Consider the following 25,990-nt stretch of genomic DNA (forward strand, 5'->3'; position numbering starts at 1 on the left):
TGCTCAGCTGAAAGCACAAAGTAAACTCAGCTACTGGGAATCAGTAAAATCCACATGCATCACTGGTCCCGGGGATTTAGAGTCCAGACACCTCTCCAGGTGATGGACTGTTGATCTGGGGTTCTGTGCATTGTCACAGGCAGCTGGGGATGTCAGTTTCCAGACCAAATGACCCAACAAGAGATGCTGGTCATAAAAATCCATTTTTATCTGGAATGTTTCTAGAAGATCAAAACATTTTTCCTTCCAGCATCTAATGCCTGAGTGATACATTTAAACATTTTTAGTCTGCCTAGGCACCCTCTTTTTCTAGGAGCAGCACTCTTTATTATTGAAATTATCCTACAATGAATTACCGGCTTTTCTTCTGTTCTCATCTTTTTCCTTCTCCAACATACACACACTGTAAATATGTGGTTTCAATTGGAGCTGCCATGGTCTTAGGCAATCCCGCTTTCTCAACCTTTGTTGAGTGACCCAAGCAAGGTTAAATTCAAGTTCTCCCCCACGAGTTTTCCCAGCTGCAATTGAAGAAGAGATACAATCTCTGTGGTGGAAACTCCACGTTGTGAAACTCAAGATCAATCAGCAGTAGAATCTCTGGAGCAGCTGCTGGGTGATGAGTAGAGAAAAAGCAGGCAGAAGAAATGACCAGAATCCTGGAGGAGTCTGCGTCCCACGTGGCAGGTGATGCTGAGGCTCACTGCATGTCTGCCCTGGCCACCGTGCGGTGGGTCTACCCTATGTGGGAACCCAAGAGCCAATATATTGCCATTTGCTTACAAGGACTGTCTTTCATTTATGACCAAAAGCAACTTAGTGTGTGTCAGGTCAGCCGCAGGATGAAGGAAGGGCCCCCATTCTCTGGATATGATCTTAGGTCTTCACCCTATTTTCTTTGTGCTGTTCAATAATTCTCTAGATTGGATTATCAGCATATATGCCCACCAGTCATTTAAATGCAATACCATTTAAGAAAATGCAGAGTTTTCTCCTTTCTAGATAGTAGGAAAATTAAAGTTACAGTGCATTATTTTAGAATACAGCTAGGCTTAACCTAACACATCAGTCCAGTTTTTTGGTTCTGCCTTGATGACTCTCCGGACTAATTAGTCATTTTTCTCCTTCTCTAATTAAACCAGGTTCATTTTCCTGTTGGCTACCTGTATGTCACATTTCAGGGATAAATCTCTCATCTTTAATTACTGAAATGGACTGGTTGCATTCTTGCCTCAGTTTCTTGTCCAGAAGTTCACCAAATGGTTATTTCCTTGGGCCAAATTCAGTTTTGGAATGAACTCCAGTCTTCAGCTGTTGATTTTGTTCTCTTTATCCTAGTAGATAAATTTTTGGCACATTCTTTCTCCTTCCCATTGTTATCTCTCCTCTTTACCCATCACTTTCTTTCTGTTGGGGTTTGGATTTATTGATCTCAGCCTTTCCTGATACTACTCAATTTATGTTTCACAGAAATAAAGGCTATACTTAAATGAAACTCAGATTCCTATATACAAATGTTGTGATAACTTGTTTCCTTCAATAAGGGTCACACAGATAGTATAGATCTTATCGGGAAGAAAAATTATCACAATATTTAGACATGACGGTCTTATTTTAAAAATGTTTTCAGTTTACTTTCAGATTCCATATATAGTTTTAAAATACATGTTTTAGTTGAAGAGTAAAAAAAAAAAGTGTAAGCACAGGAGTGTCATTGGGCACTCCTCGGAAGGAGAGCAGCCTTTTTTTTTGTTTTTTTTTTTTCTTCCTTCCTTCCTTCCTTCCGTCCTTCCTTCCTTCCTTCCTTCCTTCCTTCCTTCCTTCCTTCCTTCCTTTCTCTCTCTCTCTCCTTTCTTTCTTTCTTTTTTTTTTTTCTATATTCTACCTCTAGGCTTTGCCTCATTGCTTGCTCAAGTCAAGCCCAAGTTCTAAGTTTTATGCTTATGGAAATACAGTAAATTAAGGCATTTATTTATTCATTTATTTAATTTTATTTTTTGAGACAGGGTCTCACTCTGTCATCCAGGCTGAGTTGCAGTGATGCAATAGTGGCTCACTGCAACCTTCACCTACTGGGCTCAATGGATCATCCCACCTCAGTCTGCTGAGTAGCTAGGACTACAGGTGCATGCCACCACGCCTGTCTAATTGTTGTATCTTTTCTTGTACAGTTAGGGTTTTGCCGTGTTTCCCAGGCTAAATTAAGACATCTAAATCACTCAGGCACAACTAATTTTTTCATATTGCCACATCCTCCTATGAGAGGGATTGTGCTTCAGTCTTTTCAGCTGTCTATGCCTTAATTGTGACTCCCATCAATAATGCTTGATGTTGTAGCCAGCATTGGTTTGTTATTACCAAAAGCAATGCTGTTCTGGAAACACAAGGACAGCAGTGTCTCATGTGATGCAATTGGACAGAACCTCAAGAGGACATTTGCTCCCACCAAAGGGCATTCAGCAGAACAAGGACCAATCAGAATTCATCCGACAATGATGTTCAGTGTCATCTGACACCGGCAGGTCATAGCTTACATGTGTGATTGTGACTCTCATATGAGAATGAGATGGTCCACAACTGTGGGTGAAGGAACCTTCCTGTTCTCAATCTCTTGTTTTTTAAAAATATTTCATTCCTTATTCATGTGCTTATTTATTTATCATTTTACTCTTTCATTCATAAAAGTCTGCCAAATGCTATTCAGGGAACTAGGGAAAGACAAGAAGCAAGCCCCAATCCTTCCAGCAAAGTGTTACAGACAGGGGCATCTGAAGAACAACAGAGAAATGGACAAGGAGGCAATAGAATGGCAGAGAGTGAGAAGCGCTATGCGGAAAGACGAAGAACGGTAAAGAGACAGGAGGTGGAAGAGATGGAAGGTGCCTTTTCAGATGAGATGCTTGCTGGAGGATGGCATCCCAAGCAGATGATGCTTGAGCAGTGGTCTGATTGAAGTGAGTCACATGGAGATCTGGGACAAGGGGAGGTGGAGAGGGCTCCATCCTAAAGTGTCTAAGGGGAGGTTCTGGAGAAAACTTTTCTTTCAAGCACGTGCAGTGTGTTGGAATATTCAGAGCTTCTGATGGTAGGGGTGAAATCCCCATGTTCTTTTTGGCTCTGGTCCAGAGATGACTCTCAGGTCCTGCCCCGTGACCCATCTCAAAGCCAGTGCTGGAGCACTTCCCTGCTGTCAATCGCTCTCACGCTCTGAGTCTCTCTGACTTCTCCTTATGCTGACCGCAGAGGAAAACTCTACTTTTAACGGGCTCAAGTGATGAGATTCAGCCCACTCTAATTGACTCCATTTTGATGAGCACAAAGTCAACTGTTTAGTAATCTTAATGCCATCGGCAGAATTGCTTTTCTCATGTAACAATCACGGGCAGATGTGAAATCTCATTTTATTCACTGTCCCCAGGATTTGAGTGGGAGATTTGGGAGAACATTTTAGAATTCTACTGACCACGCCTCTTTTCAATTTAGTTCAGATTTGGTTCACCTGAATCTACAGAGGTTTTTTTAGTTTTATTGTATTACTAGAATGTAACATATTTCACTGTAAGAAAACTCCGAACTAAACACAGAAGCATATTTAAATAGGTTAAAAGTCTGTAATTTCACCTTTTAGAGAAACAAATTCTGAGGGTTTCTGCTGTGATTTGCAGGCAGGGTGCTTTTGTCCCAATTGCTTTTTGTTTTTTGTTTTCTGCTGAGCCTGGTAGCAGGTGAAATTTAAAATTTAAACTCTTTTCTACTCTGCACAAAATGGAGAGATTTGTTGACTACTCTGCTGCACCGCTTGATATCCTAAATCTAAAAGACAGCACAACAGGCATATTTAAATTATGCTACTTCATTCCACCAGAAAATATTGTATTGGCAACATTATCCTACATTTCTAATAAATGTAGTTCTGCATTCCAGTAGTATACATAAAATATTTATTTAAGAATCGACTCCGAAAACTCTAATTTACTAATCAAGGTGATATACTGTAATTTCAAAGAATAGAAAACAAGGAGATTTAGTGGGCAAGTCATTGTGGTCTTTAAATATTTTAAAAGCAGAAAAAGGAAAATAAATTGTTTTGTGTGGGTTTAGTATGTAAATCTAGGACTGAATGGTAGAAGTTGCAAGGAGGTATATTTCAGTATACAGGAAGTTTTTTTCTTTTCTTAAAAATAAAATTAAAATAGGGCCCTGAGCTCTGAAATAAAATAAAATTAAACTAGAGCTCCCTGAGTTGGAGCAGACTGCTTAGGAAACCAGTTTCTCCTCAGTCGAAGTATTTTGAGAGGAAAGTCTAAAGTCTATGTCAGAAGTGTTATCCAGCAGGTTTCAGCCAGCCTTATCTGTAGAGTCAGACAGTAAATCTTCTTGGCTTTTGAGGCCATGCTGCCTCTGTAGCAACTTCTTAACTCTGCCATGTAAGGTGAAAGCAGGCAGAGACAGTAAGTGAATGAATGGCCATGGCTGTTTTTCAATAAAACTTTATTTACAAAAACAGGTGCAAAGCCGAATGTGGTCTGTGAACTGTGGTTTGTCAAGCCTGATATACTGCATTTCCTGAATTGGGTGGGAATAGGACCTAAACATCAACCCAGTCCCCTCCAAATCTAAGATTTCAGTGTTATGTGATTCTTTGGTAGGGTGTAGGAAGCATAGATATTATTTGCTAAAATATCCCTCTAGGAGCAGCTATCCATACCCATCCGTTATTGACTGTGCCTCCAAGCAACTCTAATAAAAAACGTTCAGTTAGAAGAGGTGCCAATTGCATGCCACCAAATAACTGGGAATGTTATGAGCATTTTTAAAAATGGAAACTTGTGCATAAACTGTGTGACCCTAAAATGAGATTAAGGTCCTTTTGAGTGCAGCATTTTTCTACCTTTTTTGATGTGTCATTTACAAATAAAAATTATATATATCTTCTGTATATAACATAGTGTTTTGATATACATGTACATTGTGAAATGATTACCATAGTCAAGCTAATTAGCATGTCCATTATTTTACATAGTTATCATTTGTGTGTGTGTGTATGTGTGTGTGCTGAGAACCCATCAGATCTATTCTCTAGCAAAGTTCATGTATACGATATAGTATTATGAACTATAGTCACCATGTTTGCATTAGTCAGGGTTCTCTAGAAGGACAGAACTAATAGGACAGATGTACATATAAAGGGCAGTTTATTAAGGAGTATTGACTCACAAGATCACAAGGTGAAGTCCCACAGTAGTCTGCCTGCAGGCTGAGAAGCAAGGAAGCCAGTCCCAGTTCCAAAACCTCAAAAGTGGGGAAGTGGACAGTGCAGCCTTCAGTCTGTGGTTGAAGATCCAAGAACCCCAGGCAAACCACTGGTGTAACTCCAAGAGTCCAAAAGCTGAAGAACTTTTGTTCAAGGGCAGGAAACATCCAGCACAGGAGAAAGATGAAGGCCAGAAGACTTAGCCAGTCTAGTCCTTCCACATTCCTCTGCCTGCTTTTATCCTAGCTCTGTTGGCCCCGATTAGATGTTGCCCACCCAGATTGAGGGTGGGTCTACCTCTCCCAGTCAACTGACTCAAATATTAATTTCCTTTGGCAACACCCTCACAGACACATCCAGGAACCATACTTTGCATCCTTCAATCCAGTCAAGTTGACACTTAGTATTAACCATCACAAGTTTACCCCTTGTTTACTTGAACCCATACGCATCTCCTGAAATCATATATAATCTTCAAATAAAGTCAATAATAAGGTCATAATTATGTTAGGTATACATAATACAGCTATCCTCCATACAACCAGAAATGTACCAATCCCCAAACCAAATGCTATTACATAAAGTTAACATTTAAATGCTATATGAAGTAAATAAATCTTATGTCACATGATAAAGGAAAAAGAAAGGAAATAAAATGAAGAAATTTTCTTAGTACAAGTGTATACATACACAAACATGTTCTTAACAAAATAAGGAGGAAATATGACAATTACAGTCCTCGTTTCTGCAACTGGTCATGTGGGCATAGCTGGTATTGATGACTACCTTCTTCTACTACCCATTCTGTATGCCTTTTGCCTTCAGCAAGCATCTTAGCAGGTTGTGGTTTTTTACCTAGTGGAGTGACCCAAACATTCATTCTTAAGGGGTCTGGGCAGTATGTAGCACTGCCTGGATTGAACTATTGTAGTTTCCCATTGACCTTGATCACAGAGCATGGTACTATGCTCATGATCACAGAGCTCTGTGATCATGGTACTAAGAGCATGGTACTAAGAGGTGCCTGAAGGGATCTCCTGTATTCCTCGCATACTCTTCCTTACCTCCATTGTGGAGTAATAGACTAACTTCATCCTTTTTTTTTTTTTAACATAAAATATTTTTAATGCAGGTGTAAAAATAAAAGAATTGTGAACATAATAAGGTATATTTAATTTTACTTCTTTTTAGGAAGTTAGAGTACAGACATGTATGCATATTTTGTTTCTTCTATTCAGTACAAGTCTATTTATAAAGTTTCAATATGTGCTATTTCTCTTTGTAGGGAGAGAAAAATGAATACAATGAACAAGTTGAGACAATATTCCTAGAGAATATATACAGTAACCAAATATAAAAGCAGCTTGAAATATGTTCCAAAATTATAAATTAGGCTTACATTCTTAAAGAGGATTGTTAACTATGCAAACTCATTTTCTCATCTCTAAGAACAAATGTTTGAAATTTAATTAAATACTATAAAATGCATATTGATGACATATATTTTAATAATGCAAATAGATCAGATTAATATATTGCAAAGGTCAATAGGTTATGCAACACAGGCCAAGTGAGATACTAAATACACATCATGACTTCTGTTTCTTCATCTTGATAGTCCAGGTCAATCATCCCAGCCAACACTGCAACTCCCTTCTTAGCCTGTTGACTTAGAGGTAAAAGGAGCTCAAAGTGTCCAGGTGGCAATCTTAACTTTCAGTTTAATGGAATCCTTGTTGTGTCTTCTGGTGGCAGCATTTTTGCCTCTGAAACTAACACCTCTAGGCAAGCAGAAAGTAATGTCTTGGGAACAGGAAGCAAAAATTTTGCTACTGGATCGCTAGGGATGATGGTGAGTGGTGCCACTTCCACTTCCACCCCTTGATTCCTAGACCTGTGAATCCTGGCTATGGGAGAAACAGTGCTATGTATTGGATGTTGATTCAGAGCATACACAGCCACCTGGAGAATTTTGCCCCAGCCCTGCAAAGTATTGTCCCCTAGTTGGCATTGTAATTGTGACTTCAAAAGACCATTCCACAGTTCTATCAATACAGCTGCTTCAGGATGATGGGAAACAATGTCATATATTAGATCCCCCAACTTATTCACACCGTGTAACTGAAACTTTGGACCCCTTGACCAAAACCACCCCATAGCCGGCACTCCCCATATGCTGGCTACCACCATTCTACTTTCTGTTACCATGACTTTGACTTTTTTTAGATTCTGCATGTTGTTGTAAGTGCCTCTCTTCAGATGATCATATGATTTTTATCCATCATTTTGTGAATGTGGTAGATAGCATTTATTGAGTTGCATATGTTGAACCATCCTTGCGTCCCAGGCTTGGTTGATCATGATCCTTTTAATGTGTTGTTGAATTTAGTCTGGTTAAGATTTTCTTCAGGATTTTTGGATCTATGTTCATCAGGAACATTGATCTATAATTTTACTTTTGTTTTCTTGTGATGTTCTTGTTTGGCTCTGCTATCAAAGTAATGCTGACCTCATTAAATGAGATTGGAAGTGTTTCCTCCTTTTCAATTATTTGAAAGAGTTTGAGAAGGATTTGTGTTAATTCTTCTTTAAATGTTTATAGACTTCACCAATGAAGACATCAGGTCCTGAGCTTTTCCTAGTTAAGAGTTTTTATTTCTGATTCAATCTCCTTACTTATTATTGGTCTGTTCAGATTTTCTATTTCTTCCTGATTCAGTCTTGGTAGATTGTATGTTCCTAGGAATTTATCTATTTCTTCTATGTTATTTAATTTGTTGATGTACTGTTTTTCTTTTTTTTTTTTTTTTTTTTTTTTGAGACGGAGTCTCACTCTGTCACCCAGGCTGGAGTGCAGTGGCCGGATCTCAGCTCACTGCAAGCTCCGCCTCCCAGGTTCACGCCATTCTCCTGCCTCAGCCTCCCGAGTAGCTGGGACTACAGGCGCCCGCCACCTCGCCCGGCTAGTTTTTTGTATTTTTTAGTAGAGACGGGGTTTCACCGTGTTAGCCAGGATGGTCTCGATCTCCTGACCTCGTGATCCGCCCGTCTCGGCCTCCCAAAGTGCTGGGATTACAGGCTTGAGCCACCGCGCCCGGCCTAATGTACTGTTTTTCATAGTAGTCTCATGATTTTCTGTATTTCTGTGGTATCCATTGTAATGTTTCCTCCTTCAATTACAATTTTATTTGAGTTTTTTCTTTTTCTCCTAATTAGGCTAAAGATTTCTTGATTTATCTTTTTAAAAACAACAACAGTGTCACTGATCTTTTCTGTTGTTTTTCTGGTCTCTATTTTATTTATTTCTGCTCTTTATTATTTTTTTCTTTCTTTCTCTGTCTTTGGGCTTAGTTTTTTTTGTTTTGTTTTGTTTTGTTTTTTTTTTTGCTTTCTTATTGCTTCAGGTGTAAAGTTAGGATATTTCGGATCTTTCTGTTTTCTTAAGGTAGGCATTTATCGCTATAAACTTCCTCCTTAGAACTGCTTTTGTTGCATCCCATAAATTTTCAATGCCACAGGTTTTGTTTCTCTTTTCATTTTTCTCAAGATATTTTTTGATTTTCCTTTTGATTTCTTCTTTGACTCATTGGTTGTTCAGGAGTATGTTCATTTTCACATATTTGTGAATTTTCCATTTTTCCTTCTGTTATTGAGTTCTACTTTTATGCCATTATGGTTGAAAAAGATGCTTGATATGATTTCAACCTTCTTAAATTTGTTAAGATGTTTTTCATGGCCTAACATACGACCTATCCTGGAAATTGTTCTGTGTGCACTTAAAAAGAATGTGCATTCTGCTGCTTTTGGAAGGAATGTTCTACACATGTCTGTTAGGGCTATTGGTTTATAGTGTTTTGAAGTCCACAGTTTCCTTGTTGATTTTCTGTCTAGGTGATCTAATTCATTGTTGAAAGCATGTTGCTGTTTATTTTTCCTTTAGTTATGTTAATATTTGTTTTATAGATTTAGATGCACTGATGTTGGGTACGTATGTACTTACAATTGTTTTATCCTCTTAATGAATTGACCCTTTTACCATTGTATAATGACCTTCTCTGTCTCTTGTGACAGTATTTGACTTAAACTCTATCTCGTCTGTTGTAAGGATAGCCACCTCTGCTTTCTTTTGGTTATCATTTTAATGCAATCCTTTTTTCATCCCTTCACTTTCAGCTTATGTCTGTCCTTAAAGTGAAAGTTAATCTCTTACAGGCAGCATATAGTTAGGTCTTGTTTTTTATTCACTCAACTACTCTGTCTTTTGATTGGATAATTTAATACATTTATATCTAAAGTAATTATTGGTAGGTAAAGGCTTACTACTGTCATGTTGTTAATTGTTTTCTGATTGTTTTATAGCTCCTTTGTTGCTTCTTTTTGTCTCACTGTCTTCCTTTGTGACTTAATGATTTCTCTGAAGCAATTTGCTTTGATTCCTTTCTCTTTATGTTTTGTGTATCTACTATAAACTTTTTCTTTGTGGTTATCATGAGGTTTACATAAAATATTTCATATTTATAACCATCTATTTTAATCTGGTAACAACTTAGACTGCATTTAGAAATACTGTATTTTAACTTCTCCCCCCACATTTTATTATTTGTGCCATAGTTTATATCTTTTGTATGTTGTGTATTAATTAGCAAATTGTTGTAGTTATAGTTATTTTTTAATACTTTTGTTTTTTAACTTTCATACTAGAGTTAAAAGTGACTGTGGCACAATAACAGTATTGGAGAATTCTGTATTTGACTGTATAAGAATACCTTTAATGGAGTTTTATTCTTTCATATGTTTTCATGTTAGTGTCCTTTTGTTTAAACTCGACAATTCCCTTTTGCATTTCTTGTAAGGCAGGTTTAATGGTGTTGAAATCCCACAGCTTTTATTTGTCTGGTGACATGATTTGGCTCTGAACTGCCACCCAAATCTCATCTCGAATGGCAGTCCCCAGGTGTCAAAGGAGGGAGCTGTTGGGAGATGATTGGATCATGAGGAGTTTTCCCCCATTATGTTCTCATGATAGTGAGAGTGTTCTCATGAGATCTGGTGGTTTAAAAGTGGCAGTTACCCCTGTGCACATGCTCTCTCTCTCTCCTGCTGCCTTGTGAAGAAGGTACCTGCTTCCCCTTCACCTTTCACCATAATTGTAAGTTTCCTGAGGCCTCCCTGGCCATGAGGAACTGTTAGTCAATTAGACCTCTTTTGTATATAAATTATCCAGTCTCAGGTAATATCTTTTAGCAGTGTGAAGATAAATAATACAGAGAATTGTTACTGACAGAGTGAGGTATTGCTGTAAAGATAACCTGAAAATGTGAAGGAAACTTTGAAACTGTGTAACAGGCAGAGGTTGGAACAGTTTGGAGGGCTCAGAAGAAGATAGGAAGATGTGAGAAAGTTTGAAACTTCCTAGAGACTTGTTGAATGGTTTTGACCAAAATGCTGATAATCATATTGACAATGAAGTCCAGGCTAAGGTGGTCTCAGATGGAGATGAGGAACTATTGAGAACTGGAGCAAAGGTCATTCTTGCTATGCTTTAGCAGAGACTGGCAGCATTTTGCCCCTGCCCTACAGATCTGTGGAACTTTGAACTTGAGAGAGATGATTTAGGGTATCTGTCAGAAGAAATTTCTAAGCAGAAAAGCATTCAAGATATAACCTGGCTTTTTCTGAAAGCATACAGTCATATGCATTCACAAAGAGATGGTCTTAAATTGGTACTTATGTTTAAAAGGGAAGCAAAGCATAAAAGTTTGGAAAATTTGCAGCCTGACCACGTGGTAGAAAAGAAAAACCAATTTTCTGGGGAGAAATTCAAGCTGGCTGCAGAAATTTACATAAGTAACCAGGAGCTGAATGTTAACTGCCAAACAATGGGGAAAATGTCACCAGGGCATTTCAGAGGTCTTCAAGGCAGCCCCTCCCATTACAAGCCCAGAGGCCTAGGAAGGAAAAATGGTTTCATGGGCCCTACTGCTGTGTGCAGCCTTGGGACTTGGTGGTCTGTGCCTCAGCCACTCCAGCTATGGCTAAAATTTCCATCTCCAGCTATGGCTAAAAGGTTCCATAGCTCAGGCTGTTGCTTCAAGGGTGCAAGCCTTGGTGGATTCCATGTGCTCTTGGGCCTGCAAGTGCACAGAAAACAAGAGTTGAGCTTTGGGAGCCTCCGCCTAGATTTCACAGGCTGCGTGGAAACACCTGGCTGTCCAGGCAGAAGTCTGCTACAGGGACACAGCCCTCATGGAGAACCTCTATTAGGGCCATGCAGAGGTGAAATGTGGGGTTGGAGCCCACACACAGAGTCCCCACTGGGGCACTGCCCAGCGGGCTGTGAAAAGAGTTCCTCCATCTTCCAGACCCCAGAATGGTAGATCTACTGACCACTTTCACCATGTGCCTGGAAAAGTTGCAGGCATTCAGTGCCAGCCAACGAAGGCAGCCGTCGGGGCTGTACCCTGCAGAGCCACAGGGGCAGAGCTGCCCAAGGCCTTAACAGCCCACCTCTTGCATTAGCATGCCCTGGATGTGAGACAGGGGCTTAAAGGAGGTTATTTTGGAGCTTTAAAATTTAATGATTTCCCTGCTAGGTTTTGCACATGCATGGGGCCTGTGGCCCCTTTATTTTGGCCAATTTCTCCCATTTGGAATGGGAACATTTACCCAATTCCTGTACCCCTGTTGTATTTTGGAAGTAATTAACTTGTTTTTTATTTTAAAGGCTCATTGTCTCAGATGAGACTTTGGACTTGGACTTTTGGGTTACTGTGGAATGAGTTAAGACTTTGGGGGACTGTTGGAAAGACATCATTGGTTTTGAAATCTGAAAAGGACGTGAGATTTGGGAAAGGCCAGGGGAAGAATGATATAGTTTGGCTCCATGTCCCCACCCAAACCTCATCTTGAATTGTAATCCCTGCATGTTGAAGGAGGGGCCTGGTGGGAGGTGATAGGATCATTGGGGTGGTTTCCCCTGTGCTGTGTTCTCATGATAGTGAGGGATTTAAAAGTAGCTGTTTCCCCTGCACATGCACACTCTGTCTCTCCTATCACCTTGTGAAGAAGGTGTCTGCTTCCCCTCTGCCTTCCATCATGATTATAAGTTTCCTGAGGCCTCCCCAGCCATGGGTAACCGTGGGTCAGTTCAACCTCTTTTGTTTATAAATTGCCCAGTCTCAGGTAGTATCTTTACAGCAATGTGAAACTGAACTAATACATCTGGGAAATTCTTTTTCTCTCCTTCCTTTCTGAAGGACAGCTTTGCCTGATATTATATTCCTGGTTGCCAGGTTTTGTACTTTCAGTACTTTGAATATATCATCCCATTCTCTCAGCCTACATGATTTCTGCTGAGAAATCCACTGATAATCTTATGAAGCTTCCCTTGTATGTGAAGAATTGCTTTTCTCTTGCTTCTTTGAAAATTCTCTCTTTGTCATGGTGAGGATCTCTTTATATTTAATCTATTGGAGTTCTTTTGGGCTTCATAAATCTGGATGTTTATTTCATTTATGTCTCCAAATTTTGAGAGTTTTCTGTTCTTATTTTTAAAAATAAGTTTCTGCAACTTTCTCTTTCTCTGCTTCTTCTGGAACTCTTGTCATGCATATTAGTTTTCTTAACAGTGTCCTGTAATTTTTGTCAGCTTTCTGCAATCTTTATCATTCCTTTTATTACTCTGACTGGGTAATTTCAAATGACCTGTATCTGAGTGTGCTGATTCTTTCTCCTGCTTGATCAAGTCTGCTGCTGAAGATGTTTGTGAATTTTTTCAATTCAGTCATTGTGTTCTTCAGTTCGAGAATTTCTGTTTGGTTCTTTTTATGGTTCCTATCTATCTTTTTGTTGAACTTCTAATTTTGCTCATGTATTATTTTCCTGATTTTGTTTACTGTCTATCTATATTGTTTTGTAGCTCACTGAGCTTTCTTAAGATAATTATTTTTAACTCTTTGTCATGCAGTATAGATCTCCATTTCTTTAGAGTCACCTCCTGCTGCTTTATTTTCTTCCTTTGGTGGTTTCTTGTTTCCCTGATTATTTGTGATCAGTGTGGCCTTGCATTGAAGTAGGTACCTATTTCAGTCTTTACATACTAGCTTCAGTAGAGGAAGCCGTTCACTAGTCAGATTGACCAGAGATTATGGGTGGGCTGTCTGTTGGGGTCTATGCACAGGATTTCTGTTGGAGTTCTAAGGTAGGCAGGGCTGGATTCTGGGTTCATTCATTGTGGTTGTCTGTATTCTGTGCACAAGGACTGGCTTGAAGCATGGATCCTTGAGGGCTGACTTGGCACTGAAATGAGCCTTAAGCCTGAGTCTGCAGGGGCCAGCCTAACATGGGGATCACCTAGCACCTGAGTTCATGGGGACAGACCTGTTCCTGAGTTTATTCAGGCTGTCCTGGGACCAGGGTCCACTGGGGTGAGCCCAGCATCTGGGTCCACATGGCCAAGATCTCTGGAGGCTGACCTGGTGCTGGATCTGCAGGGGATGGCCTGAATTCTAGGCCCATGGGTACCAACTTGGAGCCTTGGGCTGCTGGGGCTAATGTGGAGGCTAGAGTCTTGGGGGCCAGGCTAGAGCTGGAGCAGGTCTGAAGTCTAGGTCTTCTGTGGCCACCTTGGAGTCTAGACCCCCAGGGGCTGACCTGGTCTGGGGTGAGCATGGGGCTGAGGCCACAGAGGCCAGTCTGGCCTGTGGCAGGCCTGAATCCTGGTGCCGGGGTTTACTGGAGTGGGCTTGGTGCTTGGGGTCTGTGGTGAAGGTGGGTGCTATCTTAACTGTCCCTCTTCCATGCAAGAGGGTATCTCTCTCCATGCTGTGCTGCCCAGGCTTGAAGGTGGGGTGACACTGGTAATGTGAAATTGTCCTTCCTATGCACTTCAATGTGTCTTTTCTTACTTCTGTGCTGCAACTGGGTGGTATAACCTCTCACCTGATTCCTGAGCTCTAGTGAAGTTATTTTCGTGCATGGATACTTATTCAAATTGATGTTTCTGCAAGGGATGAGCACTAGAAACTCCTGTTCTGACAAACTCCTATTCCGGTTCTTGCTGACATCACTCCCTGAAATAGTTAATATACTTAACAGCTGAACACGGATAGGATGTTCACGGAATATGTTGACAGGACAAAAAGTTGAAACTGTTGGCAGAAACCCAAAGTCAATATCGAAGCCAAGGAAAACATTGCCTGCGGTGCCACATTAGAACAGCTTGAAGACCGTTCATTTTTAAGTGACAAGAGACTCACCTCCAAGAAGCAATTGTGTTTTCAGGTAGCAAATTTCTATTATTCTGATTGTTTCCAAAGAAACTATAATTTTTAAAGTATAGTTTTTTACTTTATGAGAAAATTAGTCATTTATATTCTAATTTCCTGAGTATATAGATAGTAGAGAAGGAACTAATATTCCTTTATATAGAAATATTTAAATGTAAGATGACTTTAAATCAAAAAGAATACTTGATTGATTTAAAATTTTTAATTGGGCTTTAATATTTTCAGAGGTTTTCTTTACTTAGGGATTTTTGGACTGACATTATTGCCATTATTTATTAATTTTCTTTTTGCTCAAATCAAGAGGTTTCATAACTGTTTAATCTCTCTCTCTATCAATTCCCTTTCCAACATTACTAGCCACAGAGTTTGCCAATCAACAATAAACACAACAGTAGTCTGGAGGTCTCAATTTGTATCTTGGGAAGCATTATAAACTTTCCAACTCCCTAGACACAAATGTAGAGAACAAAACCCCTTGTTTTCTATACCAGAAACTGTGTGCTTTGTCTTGTAATTCAGACATTTACAAGAAAATCTGTATCACCTTAAATTAAGATTTATGTTAAATGCAGTCTAAAACCAACAGAGTTATGTATTGTTTTCCTTTTTAGAATGATTTTATTCAAGCAAGCAACTTATTTCATTTCCTTGTTTGCTACAGTTTCCTGTGGTAAGTGAATTATCTATAAAGCATGAAATTCAGGCTAAGACAGGAGTAGCCAAGCAAGTCGCACCACCTCTGGAGAAAGCTATTGAACATACAGCTTCGGGGATGGAGATAGTCCCTGATGATTCAGGACACGTGTGTATTTAATGTTCCAGAACAAGTACGACTTGTGAGATATATTGCTGTATACATACATTGCAGACCAGAGGAAGGAGCTCAGAAGCGGGAATGTCTTGGGACTTGTGTTAATAAAAACTTCTGTTCACAGATGACGCTCTGCAAAACAAAACTCAAAACAAAAAAATTACTCCTCTATTTTTATCAACATTAAAAAATTAAACATTATCTGAAATTTCAAAAGAGTGCTGGGCATTATATAGTGTCTGGGTCCAATCCAAGTATCTGTTAGGTACATGATACATAGTTTTACTCTGGACAGCCAGGGAACCATTTCAAAAATGAAAGTACCTGGTTTAAATTTAACTTAGCAAACCAGGCATTTGGATAGTTCTAGGTGAATAACTTTCAACACTAGATTTCGATCTCATTTCTCTATTAATATCATTAATTTTTGGAGAATAAAAATGATTCTGGACATTTCATTAATCGCTATAGAGGGAGTTTTCTCTGTGTCCCCACAAGGCATGATTCTGAGTCTATGGTGACTTAAGAGGGCCACATAACAATGAGTATTTAACTTTCCTCTCGTATGGCTACAATAAACGTCTACAGGGAAGGTTTACATTCATAAAGAGACTACTTTTCCAGGAAAAAAGGCTTTGATTCCCCCTAAATCACAACTCCCCTGTGTCTGTCCCTCAACCCTGATTGCTTTTCTAAACCGTAATTTACCAACCCATGTGCAAACCCACTGAAAATTGAAAAGGAGCATGAGCCAGGGATACTGTGAACCACGGCCACCTCCAGGTGGTTTCTCATTTTCTGTTTTTTTCTTCTGGCAAAATAAATCATGATTATGGCTAGGAAAATTAAGGATGTAAATAAGCAAAAAACTATAAACTACATATTGCATGTAGTCCCCAAATTCAGAAGCAGTCGTTGTTAAACATCTTTTGTTTAGTCTTTCAGATATTTTTCTACATATGCCTATTTGCACATTTTACAAAAAAGAGTTATTAACTATGGATACTCTTTGACTTGCATTTTCCACTTACAGCTACCTTTTGGTGCAAATAAATGACATTTTTTGGAGCTTGCTATTCTCTTTTTATGGTATGTTTGTGTGCACATTCTTATGCACTTAGTTATTTCTGTAGAATACATTTTTTGAAATAAAAATACTAGATTCAAAGGTATGAATATTTTAGAAGGTTTTATGGTGTGGCATCATGAAATTATCTTTCAGAAAAGTTACTCCCTAGTTGACTTCTTCTACCAGCTAATAAGAGTCCTCATTTACCCCACTTAGGCCAACTCTAACAGGCTTCTGTTGCTTTGCATCCCGACATGTTTATCTTTCTGGAAACAGTATCCTAATTTATTTCTGCAGAGCTACTGCCTCTCAGTTTTGGTCCATGTGGTTCTGGTGACCCTGACTCTTCTGCTGAACCAGGAAGTGCACACATCCTGCTGACTGCAGTGACCCAATCAGAGCCAACATCTTGCAATGAAGCGTTTGTTTAGACGTCTAGAAATAGGACTCTTACTTTTTTTTTTCCAATTTAACTTGAAACATAAGAGAATACAGAGGCCTGAGCTGCTGGTCCTATTTTGCTACTATGTGGAGCTTGAGAGTAATGGTAACATCATGACTGGAGCAAGCGGAAGGAGACTATTGTCCACTGATGCTATCCGTTGAGCACAATGTGGGGTTACTCCTTAAGCCAGAGTCACCATGGGCTTTTTGGCTCCTGAACCAATAGATTTCATTTGTATTCAAGCCACTTTGTACTAGGTTTTCCATCATTTGCAATCAAAACCAGTATACAAATACTGGTTATTTAATTTTTCATTTTTACTAATCTCATGGAAAACTGGCTTCTAGTTGTTTTAACTTGCCTGTATTTGTGATTCTTCCCATTTTCGTGTACTTACTAATCACTTCTATTTCTTTTGTAAATTATCTTTTCATATTTGTCCACTAATTCTTTAAAATTAGAGTACTTTTCTTCTCCTTATTGTTTATGTAATTGTTAAACAAGACTGAATAACCTGCCCAAAATCCGTGGACATGGGAGCCCATGTGAAAGCTTTGAAAGCCACCATCATTATGAGATAAACTATATAACAGTACTTTACATATGCTCCAAAATACAGTACAGACACGGCTATCATTGTCATGATCATCATTATCAGCATGATCACCAACTTAGGAGGATAAGCAAGAACACCTACTAGAAGTTTCTTTCCATTCAGCAACAAAGTTGGCGTTTTTCTAGTCACTCCCTTCCCTGACTGAGTCACATGGCAGGTCACAGAGGCTCAATGGCAGAATGGGAAGCTCTGGGCCAGCACCAGCCATTGTGTGCATCCTTGCGTGTGAACCTAGGTGCTGGAAGAGGAGTGACTGCTTGATAATTATGAGTCAGTCAAAACCACCAACTGTCTGACAAAACAGACCTCTTTGTAACCTGTATTGTCACTAAACCAATGCCTCCATGCTTTGTGCATACATGAAATCTAGGCAATACACTTGTATTCCCCAAAGCTTCCATTTGAAGAGATCTGTGCTCTTCCCAAATGTAAACCTTACCCGAGAGGTGGTCATCTGGCCGCACCTCTGAGAGGGATAGAAGTCTTGCTGTGTTGGGTGGTCAGACTGGGGCTCAGGGCCAGAATTCCCAGGGGGTAGGATTGTGCAGAGAAGATGGCACTCTCCAGTGCTTAATAAAATGCACGTGGTCTAAGTTGCCCATTCCCTCAAAGGCAATAAAAAAATAGGTACTATTTAAATTGAAGAGTAGCTACTGCCCCAGCGAATGGACAGGTTGTCATCGGAATAGCCATGGTTAATGCCTCAGCGAATGGACAGGTTGTCATCGGAGTAGCCATGGTTAATGGTCAGTTGACTGACTGAAATGAATATGCTGGCTGACCAGGAAAGCTCATTAAGCAGACTTGGAAGAGAGTCTTTCCAGGTAAATCCACATTTACAAATTAAAGCAGTAATGACACCTAATTCTCTAATAATAGGTGGGGTGCAGTGTATTTTAGAGCTGGGAATAATTCCAAACAGCAAATAGTTCAAAATTTACTTTCCATTTAGCATATGCATGCATTTGCTTAAACTATCTTAAAAATGAGTAAAAAATATTGTCAGTTTGCTTGAATCATACTGAGATGCGGAACAATATTTAGCACTGCATGCTAGAAAAGGACACAGGATTGGGAGTCAGGGCTGGGTGACTGTCGCAGGATTTTCATTAAGTGTGTGGATCTTGGGCAAGTCTGTATGCCCTGAGATTCAGTTATTTAACTTTCTTTCAAAAAACCTAATCCAGATGCAGATAACAAAACCTGCTTCTAACTTCCCTTACAGAATTGTGAGAAGCTGGTGGAGATGTTTGTAACCAAAGTGTTTTGAAAATAGAGCAAATATTATTCTTTTTAAGGCATGATATTTTCATAGCATGTCAGGCAACAGGGAAAAACTAAGTTAGGATTTTATTTTATTGTGGGTAATTTATGTGCAAATTTTTGTGCAATTTAATGAAAATAAGCCAAAGTTTTAATGCAGAAGTGCCCAGAAAATTAAATAACAATCTACATTGTTCAAATGGTTGCCTTAATATATTTTATTTTCTCAGCATAATTAGAATTATATTATACAGGTCTTGGAGTAGTCAGTCAGTGGGAGAAGTTAAGACAACAGATATCTTTTTGTTAAAATTATTATTTGAATTATCTCAAAATAACTTTTATGGTTCTATCACAGGATGTCTGACTCAACTATATGAAAACGCCTTCTTCAGAGGTGGGGATGTAGCTTCCATGTACACCCCGACCGCCCAGCACTGCCAGATGATGTGCACATTCCACCCAAGGTGTTTGCTATTCAGTTTTCTTCCAGCAAGTTCCATCAATGACATGGAGAAAAGGTAAAAGTTGATATTTCATTATTGGAGAAGCCATTTTTCTAAACTGAATCGGTTTTGTGCAAAGAGGTGTAGTATAACTGAGAGTTCTGTCTCAGACGGGGTTCAAGGACCAGCTTCAGCAAAATCCCTTCAAGTGGTTCTTACCAATGCAGATTCCTCGGCAACAACCCAGATTTGCTGAACCAAAGTTTCTTGGGACTAGAAATTGCATTTTAAACAATCACTGTGTTTATTTAAAGTAGTAGAAGTTAGTCATTTTCTATTCAAAGCCTCAAAATGCTTGAACATCGTTGGGCTAAGAGATTGTCTCCAGAAAGCGTCTAACAGGCGAACATTTCATCTGAATAAAGAAACAGACTTAACTGTGTGACCCGTGATCACATTAGTGGCTAGCACAGTCCGAAGGAAATAACGTAAGACAAGCATTTTGCGGAGAATATAATTGAGAAACATCTAGAACTTGTGATTTTGGGACAGGGCAGATCTGAATGACGCCTAAAGTGAGCCAGTTTGGGCACCTATGGCATGATGCTATGTATGGTATGTGTGTGTTCATGTGTGCTTGTGCTTGTGTGAATATGTATTATTAACTGGAGATTTGTAAAAGTATTGGAAAAATACTACTTATGATTTTTTTTTTTTTTTTTTTTGAGATGGAGTCTTGCTTTGTAACCCAGGCTGGAGTGCAGTGGCACGATCTTGGCTCACTGCAACTTCCGCCTCCCAGGTTCAAGCGATTCTCCTGCCTTAGCCTCCCAAGTAGCTGGGATTACAGGCACGCACCACTACATCTGGCTAATTTTTGTATTTTTAGTAGAGACGGGGTTTCACCATATTGGCCAGGCTGGCCTTGAACTCCTGACCTTGTGATCCACCTGCCTCTGCCTCCTAAAGTGCTGGGATTACAGGCATGAGCCACCGCACCCGGCTGTAATTACAATTTTTATTACATCAGAGAGATGCTTATTAATCACAAGCTACAGTTTCATCTTAATGATTTTCATTTTGAATAAGAATAAGCTTTTCTTTGTTCTTCCCATTTCCATATTCATAACTCTTTTCTCATCTTCTCCACGTGAGTTTGTGAACTAGAAATTGGATAGTCATTCTCTGATCCTACATGTTAAACTTGTAGAGAAAACCCAGATTGTATGTGAGGATCATCATCTTAAAAGTGGAGGTAGGTTCTAGAATTCTTATAAATAATGAAATTAACATGGAGGCTGACATTTGAGACAGAGGGAAGTCTTTCATTAAGTGCAGACTACAAGGAGTTAATAAGCAAGATGAACACACAATATACAGATCCAGCTCTTATCACTAAGTTAATTTTTTAAGTAAATGAAAGTATTTGCAAAAATAATTACCAATTAAGGACATAGTTGCCTGAAGGTTTAAGAATACAGGAAAAGTCATTAACTCTTCAATGTGGTTGACTTCCTGTACTTAAAAAATGTGAGTGTAAAGAAAACGCAATGCTGAAGTTAAATATTATGGGGATGTTATAAAATTACCTCTAAGAGTGTTCTTTCCAGCAAGTTTTGGGGAAGCTATATTATTTCCCTTATTCCTGGTTTTATGTTAGTGTATAGAAAATGCTAGACATTTCCTCAATGTATGTTTGTTGTTCTACTTCCTAAATAAAGCTACTTTTAAAACAGGTTTGGCTGCTTCTTGAAAGATAGTGTTACAGGAACCTTGCCAAAAGTACGTCGAGCAGGTGCAATTTCTGGACATTCCTTAAAGCAGTGTGGTCATCAAATAAGTGGTAAGCTGCGAATTTCTTAGCTACATTTGAGTTAATATTGAATCTACCTTAGAACAGCTTTTGCTAAAAGGCTGTACTGCTACAGCCTTTTGGAAGGAATCACTCATAAAGATAGAAGATGGGGCAGTATTCTGGACACAAAAGAGGGACCCATATTCATCTGGACACTTCTGTTGTCTTTATCAATCGACACATATTTAATGAGCCTCTATTATTTATGAGGTTAGCACTCAAGTGTAAGATTTGCAGAAAATGAATCCAAATAATCGTGTCTCCTTGTTTCCAGATAAGAATTTTTAAGAAAACACGAGGGAACATCTCTCTCAGGTTCACGTGAGGGTAATTTTTATATCAGTGATTCTCAACCGGCAGTGATTTTTGTCTCTTCCGTTAGGGGACATTTGACAATGTCTGGAGACACTTTTGGTTGCTATGACTAGGGAGGGCGTTATTAGCATTTACTAAGTAGAGGCCAGAATGCCTCTCTCATTTACTAAGAAGAGGCCAGAACGTTCGAATGCTGCTGCCCAACCTTCTACAAGGCACAGAGCAGTCCTCCACAGCAAATAATCTTCTGGCCCAAAATGTCAACAGTGCTGACATCAAGAAACTCTGATATACCATTAGGCCCAAACTGAAGAACTGGGTTCTGCAAATCTTGCTAAGAATAATACTTCTTAAAGGAAACTTGAGGACTAGGATGCTAGAGAACTTTGATTTTACATCTGAAGCTACTGATGTCTTGGGAAATAATTTCCAACACTATCCTAATAAATTTAAGACAAATGAACTATTTCTCAAACATGACTGGGACTGATCAGAAAGTGAGAAGTGCTGAAAAGATTCAACTGATGGGTTGTCGGAATCTTAAAATAGCTGTGCTGTGATTCTATGTGTGACTATACATCATAACTATTTTATTTGTATTATGCACAATTAATTTTGTAGGTTCAAATTTCAGATGTTTTTAAATTTGTCATCCTTTCCTCCCTCATTGATATCACCCCTTCAATACATACACACTTTGAGCCTGCTGTTTGCATGTTAACCAGTTATCAAAGGATGGCAAAGCGTTCGTTATGAATATGGGCCTGACTTAGCCAGTGTAATAAGTGTAGTCTACCTGAGGTGGGGTACATTTCCTGTTTTATAAGACCAATGTGTATGTTCATCTAATTTGGTATAAAGTATTCAAGGAAGTGCTGTTTCCAATTGTTGTATCTTATAGCAAAATTTAAAGAAAAAGTAATATTGTGCCTTCCCCAATATTCCTGTTATTGTTAATGTATTCTAAAACTCAGTGTTACTCACTTAGCTTGCTTTTAATGTTTTTTTCTAACTTCATCATCTTAAAGTGAAAAATTGTTCCCAAGTACATAAAATCTCTACTTTCAGGAACAATTCTAGTCGAAAGCATTTAGAGCTTTCATATGAACACTTACAAAGTTGTTATTTGTGAGAGTCCCATCCCAACTCTTAGCCTACTCTTTTCTCACACGCAGAAAAATTGGAAAGAGATTTCATTTCGACCGTCTGCAAATTCCTGTGTTTAAGAACCACTGTGAATAATCCACCTCCCTACCCAATTCCCAATTCGACATGCAGTTTTCCTGACAGTTTGTATGTTTTCTGTCTTTCCCACCCTTAAATTTAGTTTTATGACTTCAACCACACTTCTTAGGAGTGGAAAGTTACCTGTAATAGATTATGGTTTATTCCACATAATCTTGGGGAATAAAACTTTAAAAAAGTTTATGGTTTAGACTTCTGGTTTACATTACTTCCTTAACCAAAAGTCTAACTAAGAAATTTGAATATTTAAAAAAAAAAAGAGCCTAATTTTGCTTCCTTGTCTGTGAAAAGAATTATCTATATCTTTTGCATGTAAGACAAATCTCAGTGAAAAGGGTGCTTAAATAGAAGTTAACACTATTTTAAAGCAAGAATGGAAGTGGCTTCATCATGCATAAACAACAACTCTCCACATTTTGTAACGATTGATCCAGATGCAATTTGTAGTCAGACAGGAGAAGTTGAAAGCAGAGAAAGAACACTGGGAGATAGAGAAGCTCCTTCATTCAATGCAAAAGGTCAAAGGCACATCAGTTTCTTTAATAATGCAAACCTCAGCACACATGATCAGTGTCCTCATTATTATTGCCTTGTTTATTTCCCACTGCTCACTGTTAATTTCAACGTGAAATTTACCTGTATTGCTGCATGCATCTTGCAGTTTAAGAAGCGAAGTAACCCAATTTCCAAGCTAGTGCTTTCAGGAAAATACTGGATTGTATTTACTTCGAGCAGAGTTTGATAATTTATGGACATCATAAAAATTTTAAATCCCTTAATTAATATAGCAATTGCCAAAACTGGGCTGTTATCCTTCTAAACTACCGGCCCAAATGGTAGTGGGATCCTTCTAAACTACCAGCCCAAATGGTAGTGGGTATCTAATCTACCTCTAGAAAGAAAATGGACTGTGTTTGCTCTATTTCCTTTTTCTTGTACAGCTTGCCACCGAGACATTTATAAAGGAATTGATATGAGAGGAGTCAATTTTAATGTATCTAAGGTTAGCAGTGTTGAAGAATGCCAAAAAAGGTGCACCAATAACATTCGCTGCCAATTTTTTTCATATGCCACACAAACTTTTCACAATGCAGAGTACCGGTGAGTACAATTCATGGTGTTTGTTCTTTATATTAGTGCCCCCAGGATTTCACTGTATTCTTCACAACCTCTTTTGTTCCCAAACTAAAAACCAAACAGGGCTTTTACTCCTAACCACTTTCCTTATTTACTTACTCTATTTTATATTTTTATCTTCTTTTTTTTTTTTTTTTGAGACGGAGTCTCGCGTGTTGCCCAGGCTGGAGTGCAGTGGCGCAATCTCGGCTCACTGCAACCTGTGCTTCCTGGCTTCAAGCAATCCTCCTTCCTCAGCCTCCCATGTAGCTAGGACTACAGGCGCCCACCACCACACCTAGCTAATTTTTATGTTTTTACTAGAGACGGGGTTTTACCATGTTGCTCAGGCTGGTCTGGAACTCCTGATCTCGTGATCCACCCACCTGGGCCTCCCAAAGCGCTGGGATTACAGGCATGAGCCACTGCTCCCGGCCCTTCATTTTAAAGTTAAATAATTCATTTAATTTTATTTGTTTCTCTACTCTTTTCCTCTGGCAGGTAATTGTACCCCATCTTCAAAGCCTGGCATCCTCTTCCACCACTTCTCCAAAGGCTGATTCTTTCAGGTCTTTCCTCAATACCGTCCCCTCCAAAGGGCCATTTCTGAGCATTCTCTTTTAAGCTACATTCAGCTCTGTTTATTTCATTCGTAGAGCTAATCACAATTTGATTTTAACTTGTGAATTTCTTTCCTTATTTTTAAATCTCATTTTTGTTTGCATAGATGTATGGGGTACAAGTGTAATTTTGTTACCTTGGTGTATTGTACAGTGGTAAAGTCTGGGCTTTTGGTATATCCATCACTGGAGTCACGTACATTGTACCCACTAAGCAATTTGTCATCACCTGCCCCTTTCCCACCTCTCTATCACCTTCCCAGTCTCTACTGTCGATCACTCCATGCTCTTCTCAGTTGTGGTGTCATTTTTCCTGAAGCGAAATTTCGGTGTCATTGTTTCTGAAGTCATTTTCTGACGTCTGTGTCATTTTTTGCTTTCCTGAAGTGAATTTTGGTGTCATTTTTCCTGAAGTTCCATTTGCCCCACGCATAGGCCTTACTTATAGAATGAGGGTTTAGTGTCATGGTGTCTCCTGCCTCATTCTCACCCCAACTTTCCCTTGACCCCTTTGTGAGGAGAAGGATGTCCATTTGATTAATAATGCAAACCCCTAACCCACTCATTATCAGCATCATTGTTTTTTCCACTGTCCGTTTGAATACTAAATGTTACCTGGACTGCTACGTCCACCTCAAAGTGCAGGAAGCAAAGTCACCTCTTTTCTTCCCATTCAGGAACACTTGCCTCTTAAAGCACAGTCCCGGAGGAACGCCTACCACTATAAAGGTGCTGAATAACGTGGAATCTGGATTCTCACTGAAGCCCTGTGCCCTTTCAGAAATTGGTAATTGTAGGACCACTTCACCTTGTGATTGTAGTAGGCGGAATAGGACCCCCCAGAGATGTCCCTGTGCGGAGCCCCGGTACCTGTGCGTGTGTTCCCATAGCTGGCAAAAGCGTTTCTATCAATGGGATTCAGTTAAGGACTTTGAGATGGGGAGTTTACTCTGGATTTTCTCGATGGGCCCAATGTACTCACAGGATTGGGTGCTCACAAGGCTAATAAGAAAAAGGGAGAGGCAGAAGGGTCAGAGGCAGAGAGAGGTTTGAAGGTGTTACACTGCTGGCTTTGAAGATGAAGGTCCATGAGCCAAGGAATGCAGGTGGCCTCTAGAAGTTGAAAAGGGCGAGGAAACAGTTTCCCTGTGGAGCATCCTGGAGGAACAAGCCCTGCTGATGTCTTGATTTTAGCCCAGTAAGACCCAATCTCTAGAATGGTAAGATAATAAATTTTTGTTGTTTTTAACCACTGAGTTTGTGGTTATGCCCCTATAGCAGCAGTTATAGGAAACTAGTACAGTGATATTGTTATAGGTACAATGATATTGTAGCAAAACTGTAAGGACCTTCCTTGGTTGTGTCCCTATCTAGGGAAATGACTCTACCGGGGGGAGGGAAATAACATTCTGTCGTGTCACACATAAAGGTAATTTCAATGGAATTGTCCAGAAAATTGCCATGACATTCCACCTCATTTAGCGTATCAGGATGTTAACGACAAGATGTTACTGAAACCAAATCCCTTACTGCCAGTTCTCCGCAGTAGTGGGTGCTGGCTCTGTGCCTGGCCCTGTATTGGGTGCTGGGCTAGGATTTCCCTGTGGAAGATTGGGAAGGTTGGTTACAAGGTGTCTATTTTCCTGTC

At 39.3% G+C, this 25,990-nt stretch overlaps 1 protein-coding gene across 1 annotated transcript in view; it reads left to right on the forward strand.

Annotated features, from left to right (window-relative positions):
- Positions 1 to 14,458: 14,458 nt before the first annotated feature.
- KLKB1 (kallikrein B1) overlaps positions 14,459 to 25,990 on the forward strand; it is a 31,074-nt gene continuing 19,542 nt past the window's right edge. The window contains exons 1-6 of the mRNA XM_005556481.5: positions 14,459 to 14,536; positions 15,153 to 15,211; positions 19,104 to 19,266; positions 20,928 to 21,034; positions 23,548 to 23,707; positions 25,020 to 25,129. Coding sequence (XP_005556538.2) covers positions 15,154 to 15,211; positions 19,104 to 19,266; positions 20,928 to 21,034; positions 23,548 to 23,707; positions 25,020 to 25,129 — 598 coding nt within the window. The 5' untranslated portion in view covers positions 14,459 to 14,536; position 15,153. The remainder of the gene's footprint in view (positions 14,537 to 15,152; positions 15,212 to 19,103; positions 19,267 to 20,927; positions 21,035 to 23,547; positions 23,708 to 25,019; positions 25,130 to 25,990) is intronic.

The sequence above is a fragment of the Macaca fascicularis genome, chromosome 5 (assembly GCF_037993035.2).
Source record: "Macaca fascicularis isolate 582-1 chromosome 5, T2T-MFA8v1.1".
Classification (NCBI taxonomy): domain Eukaryota; kingdom Metazoa; phylum Chordata; class Mammalia; order Primates; family Cercopithecidae; genus Macaca; species Macaca fascicularis.